The sequence below is a fragment of the Engraulis encrasicolus genome, chromosome 23, assembly GCF_034702125.1.
Source record: "Engraulis encrasicolus isolate BLACKSEA-1 chromosome 23, IST_EnEncr_1.0, whole genome shotgun sequence".
Taxonomy (NCBI): domain Eukaryota; kingdom Metazoa; phylum Chordata; class Actinopteri; order Clupeiformes; family Engraulidae; genus Engraulis; species Engraulis encrasicolus.
In genome coordinates this window covers 4,016,393-4,022,622 of record NC_085879.1, presented here as the reverse complement: position 1 = coordinate 4,022,622, position 6,230 = coordinate 4,016,393, and the positions used below count along the sequence as shown (strand labels likewise).

Here is a 6,230-nt window from a genome sequence, read left to right as displayed (position 1 = left end):
GAACTTGGAGTGAATCATTATAACTGACAGATTAACTGAGAAAGATTAAGACATTTACACTTTTATAATCAAAAGTTTATTAAACTGGATTAAATGTAAATACAGTAATTTGTACAAGGATCTCAATGAAGTCTCTTCATTTGTCAAAAATCTCATATAATACACGCATCCTCAAACACACAAACACTGATGGGAGGGGGAGGGGAGTTGGATGGTAGCTGTACATGTCTGTTTATCTCAGGCTGTTGCTTCCTAGCTGGGAGTTGGCCAGGCCCGGATGGTCAGGACTGTGGCGATTCTGAGAACAGAAGACAGTGTCATAATACACAGCAGAAGGTATCCTAAAGGGTAACTTCAGCCAATTTCAACATGCAGTTGTAAGGCTCACACTACCCTGGACTTGTCAGTACCTGAGATTTTTTTTTCCAGCCTTTTCCGAGATCCTGGTCATTGTAATGGGGGCAGGTGTTTGTTTACATTTAAAAAAAAACATCTTGATTTATTCCCAAAAACATCCAAAAGGTTATGCAACATCAGCAGACAACTAGCAAACAGCGATACCTTTTGGGAAAATATTTGGAGTAGGACTGTGTTAAGAATTTTTAAAATGTAAACAAACGCTGCCCCCATTAGAATAGCTCAGATCCCGGAAAGGGCTGAGCCGAAAAATGTGGCATCACTAGGTATCAAGGGTAGCGTGACCGCATATTGAAATTGACTGAAGTGGTCCTTTAACCCTGGTATGGCGTTCAGGTCTATTGGACTCGCTTTCAGTCAAATAGTTTGAATTACTATTTTTCACATTGAGATTCAGGGGGTGTTTTCCTGGTCTGTTGAACCCATGGCATTTGGGTGGCTAAAAGATAGCTTTAAAAACCCATTTCTACACAATTTTATGAACTTGGTGGATCGTGTTATTCCTCTCCACCATTGTTGATTTGTTTTGTGTGAAAATAAACTACTGAACTTTCCCTTCATTTGACATGCATGGATTTGAAGGTGAAGAGTTTCAACTCACCTTCTTCTTTTTCTTATCTTTCTTTTTCTTTTTGCGGTCCGGATCGTCGTCCCTCTTTTTCTTCTTCTTCTTGGGATCAGAGTCTGAGGGTGTCTCTGTGAAGGAGACAAGGCACACTGTTTGTCTTACCCAAATACTTTTGAGGACACTGACCTCTTGTGGTTGAAGTGCAGCGCTGCAATTTGAAATTCAATACAACAGTGCTACACATGCCTAGTGAAATGGAGGGGAATGGGGATTTCTCAAAGCCTAGTGTTCTCCCCTTGCTAGGAAGAGCAACGCCCATTTTCACATCATCGCGACTGGCCAAGTACTGTTCCCAAGTAAAGCATGCTTCAAAATCTACCACGCTCTTGATTCGTAGCATTATCCAAGGCTACACTTGATGCATCCATGCAAAGACAAAATACCCAGGATCCTTCACGTCAACACGCTCATGTTAGGCTTTTTTTCTATTTTAGGTGTGGAAAGCCATGCATGTTTAAGCACAATATATGGTATAATGTTGTTTCTGAGATGTAAATAGCTTCAAATAACTCAACACAACTTGGTAAATGTTCGTGGCCATTGCGTTTGTGTTTCGTATCACAGCTTTAGACTACTGACAATTTGTGCACTGTTATAAATTAAGATCAACATCCTAGTAGTTTTGTTGTGCTTTTCAAACATCCCCACAACAGAAATACAGCAACCGGTTGTGTTTACAGTTTAAAATCAGTTGGAAACGCATGTCCCTTGGATCCTTGAATCCTTGTGTTAAGTGGCCAACACAGAACGGCTGTGATGTTCACTTCCACGCTTCCAAGCATGTTCCATTCATAATCGTTTGAGATGCTTGTGAGGCTTTGAGCCTCGTCTTGCGAGTGCGTGAATTCAAGGGCTGAGGGACAACCAAGGCAAGCACACTAGCTTTGAGAAGAGCCCAGAGTCTACCTATGCATTTTTGTGGGAAAGGTGTGGTTTACGCTCATGGCCGTGACAAATGCATCATTGGCCCATACGTAGCCCATACTGCCCTACAGAGGCGAAGTGCAGCAACTATGTCAACATTGAAACTGAGAAAAAGGCCTTCTCCTTGGTATTAGGTTGGATATTGTAGTTACTGCAAATTTGACATGGCAATATCCCTATGACGGCACACAATTGAACCATAAGGCTTTATCACAAGATAAAGGAGGTGTAATGAAGACCACTTTCAGTCTTAAACAAAGAAATTTGATTGAAATTTGGGGGGGGGGTGGTGGTGGTGGTGGAAATGCATTGGCCACGGTGTGTGCATGGGCAGTAGGTGCAACGCCATCATGGATAAAAAATATGACTCCCATATCACTCCGGATGTCCAGAATTTGAATTGCATTGTGGGTGCAAGTGGTTGCTGTGAGTTCCAGCCCCCTTCGAAAGAGGATGTCCAGTTGTCAATGTTCAGTTTGTGGCATAATGACAGCTGACAAAATAACCTGGCCCTGGCAGTAGGGGCATTGCACTTCACCATGCCGTCAGTACCAAAGAGGCTTGAGACAAGAGGGCTTACTCACGTCATAACAGCGTAGTACAAAATGATGGCGAGGGGAGTACGGAAATGTTATTCACTGTGGAACAGGTCATAGGACAGCGTGAATGTCTGTCAGCTGTCCTTAATTACCCCCAGCAATTACTGCTGACCAACAGCTGCCGTTACTTGGCCACAAATTATCCATCATGGTGACGCCCCCACTGACCATGTGCAAGGGAGTACGAAAATGGCATCCATCGCACCCACTGACCAATGACCATGCGCAAGGGAGTTAATTTTCCATCCACTCGTGTCCTCAGGCAGCGCCCCCGTACTACACCGTGGCCAATGCATTCCCCGCCAAGAGATTGTTCTTTCTCTTGAGTTTCTTTGGTCCTTACCAAAGAAACTCGACACAGAAGAATAATCTCTTAATTTGTGGCCAAATTAACAGCAGCTGTTGGTCAGCAGTAATTGCTGGGGGTAATTAAGGACAGCTGACCACATTCACGGTGTCCTATGACCTGTTCCACACTCCGACCCTCGAGGAAGTGGCATTACATGCTTCCCTGATGCTTCCAATACTGACCGTAGAAGAACAATAAAATTTCCATACTCCCCTCGCCATCATTTCGTACTACGCTGTTATGACGTCAGTAAGCCCTCCTGTATATCTCTTCTTCTACTGTTAGTACTGACCAAGGAGAGTAAAGTGACTCCCAGGTGCAGCCATGTCGAACTACGTACTTAAGACATTAGTGAACCGTCTTCTTTCTATTGTCTTTGGTCTAAACTAGTTCATGATTTTGGGCAACTAAACGCACACAATTTGCTGCCTTATGAACGAGTTCATTCTGGTGCCTGCAAACTAACAACATGCACCTTCATTTAATTTGTAATGTTTATTTTAATTTACTTTGTATGTTTCTTCTTTTTAGTCTAGTCTTGTCTTTGTGTACTATTGCAATTGTCTTTCCAAGTGTTTATTGTACTACCAAAACGCAAGGCAAATTCCCTTCAGGGCAATAAAGGTGTACTCAAGGTGCCACATTTCCTTTGTGTTCAGGTGAAAGCACAGCCAAATAGATTGCAAAGAGCCCTAATAACATAAGATGACGCATATACTTTCACTGTTCTGATAAAAGAAATGCTGTCTATGAATGTTTTTTTTTAAACTATGAACGGACTATTAACTAAACAATTATGAACTAGTTTGTCTTGAAATGTGTGAACTGAACTTTGAACTAGTTCCTGTAGAAAAGAAACTTTCCCAATACACACATCTGCCTCACAGTTATTCATTTCTGGGGTGCATTTCTCAAAAGCGTAGTTATTAACTTCATACACTTTGTTGGTTTTCCCATTGGCAACTACCCAAGTTGCTAACTGCTAACAACTACGCTTTTGAGAAATGCATCCCTGTTTTGTTCTAATGCCGCATTCCCCAACGGTGGGAGATGGGATATTTCTGATTTCCTACATGCTGAAATGCATTGAAACGCCTGTTGAAGCGGAATATTCAAGTCACAAGCTGGGGCCAGATCGAAGTACCCCGACTTTAAAATTGTGACGTCAACACAGCAATGACAGTGCACAGTGTTAGAAATAGTTTAAGTTTGACTTGCTGGTTGGAACTTTTTCAAGTGGGAGGTAGCTGCCTCCTGGTTGCATATTTGGAAGCTCCTACCTCTGGGGAATGCGGCATTAGTACCTGGACACCAGGTAGGGCGACTACAGTTAGCAGTAAATTTGCCATCGACCAATTTGACAATTTCAAAATCCACTGAATTTTCTAGTTACATTTTAGGACCAACTTATGACACCTTGCTGACTGTACAGTATATTTCCAACAGACAGACCACCATTAAAGCTGCACCGTCAGTCGACCGTACGTCAGTGATTCTCAACAAACTGAGGGCCAAGGCCCAATGATGGGCCACGAAGGTATTCCAAGAGGGCCCCGAAATCTTTTTGAAAAATCTAAGTAATATTTGTTTCTGCTTTGCTGTGGGCCCCAAGTTTGGAAATGTTGGGAACCCCTGCTGTAGGTTATTATCAATGAAGTATTACCTGGTGGGATGGGGTCCTGGGGTCGATGATGTCTGTGTTTGTGTTTACTTTTCTTCTTTGGAGGTTGAATGTGCATCAGCCTGTACTGTTCAGGAAGCTACACACACACACACACACACACACGCACACGCACACGCACACACACACGCACACGCACACGCACACACACACACACATTAACAAAGGTGACCATTCCTTGGATCTAGGGATACCAATTTCACATGCAACAGAAATATAGTAGTACACAGTTCTTACCGGTCCAGTGTGGAGTCTGAAGCCAGTGAGGAGATTTCCAGTCAGAGGACTAAAGGAGTTTCCACAAACTGGCTGCTTGTCGATTAGAGACCTGAGTGAGCTTCCATCCTGGCCACCAGGAACATCTATCATGCCTGCACACACACATCATATTTTTTCAGTCATTACTTATATACAGGGCTCTAAATCAACACCCGCCATATGCTGGTGAAAATTCAGTTTGGCTGGTAGAAAATAATACTTACTAGCCACTTTGACTGATGGTGAGTGCATGTTTGCCTGCTAAGATTTACTACTTTCTAGCCAAATTGACTAGAAATGAAAAAAAAAATGTATAGCCCTGATTAATATACTACAGTGGATTGTTTAGATAATTCGAAGGCAAAACAACAAGTGGCAGAAATCAGCTGCTAATAGAATCCCAAAGCCATCAAATATTATTGTTGACAATGACATAACCAGAAGCAAAAGATATTCAAAAGTTTCAAAGCATCATCGGAGGGGGCGTCCTTACCTGGAAGCTCTGGTAGAAAGTTGCTCAGTTTCTCTTTGACTTTCTTCCCACAGAATTTATTATATGCATGTTCCAGGTTATAATGTGTGATAAGGTTTGTGTTGCCCGTCAACTCGTTGCCAGCTGAAAATAAGAACACATCATGTCATGTGTCACAAGAATGTTTTGTTTATGGGTTGAGTCGTCTGTATTTCTGGTTGTTAGCCTTGTGTGGTACACCATTAGCTGCTAACTGTAGCGTTCACACTTGCTACTACAATAATTTATATTATAGATTTACCTTGGATGTAAAAAGATTTCTTTTTTAAATCATGTACTTAAGATACAGGGCGTTGTTGCTAATAGAAGATATCCAAACCTGGAAGTTCCCGGAGTAAATAAAAGGGCTCATTCATGACTCCTGGTTTCCGTAGAGCAGCAGGCCCTTCGTCACCGTGCTGTGGTGCTATCTGAGCCGGCATTGACACTTGATTTTGCGGTAGGGGTGGCGGAGGTTTGCCTGGCCCAAAACCTATTGACGAGGCCGGAGGTACTTGAGTTTCGCTTTGGCCGAATAAAGTAGAAAAGATTTCGGTCATAGTTGTAGTAGTGGTGTCATTTAAGCTTGAAATGCATGCAAAATACAAACGAGAAATACCAGACGTCTCACAGACTGAACGTCTTCCCTTGCTCTGAGTCTGTCTGACAAACAATGACGCGATGCACACAAATTCTGGCGATGGGTTACCGTAATTAAGCAAACAGAAGCGCCGCCTTTTCTTTTTACATTTTCATGTGAATTATTTGTTTTAACACAGGCACAGGCAGCTATTTTAAGTCATGGATATAATTCTAAAAATGTCGTTTGCAAATATCCATTAAAATACACACGCACTGTTCTT

General features: G+C 42.3%; 1 protein-coding gene across 1 annotated transcript; it reads right to left on the bottom strand.

Annotated features, from left to right (window-relative positions):
- Window positions 1-53: 53 nt before the first annotated feature.
- On the bottom strand, window positions 54-6,056 carry med19a (mediator complex subunit 19a). The gene is made up of 6 exons (XM_063189817.1): window positions 5,708-6,056; window positions 5,350-5,472; window positions 4,836-4,969; window positions 4,581-4,677; window positions 1,019-1,113; window positions 54-298 (listed from the first exon to the last, which is right to left on the bottom strand). Exons 1-6 carry the CDS (start codon window positions 5,925-5,927, stop codon window positions 233-235), a joined length of 735 nt encoding a protein of 244 aa, XP_063045887.1. The 5' UTR covers window positions 5,928-6,056; the 3' UTR covers window positions 54-232.
- Between the last annotated feature and the right edge of the window lie 174 nt (window positions 6,057-6,230).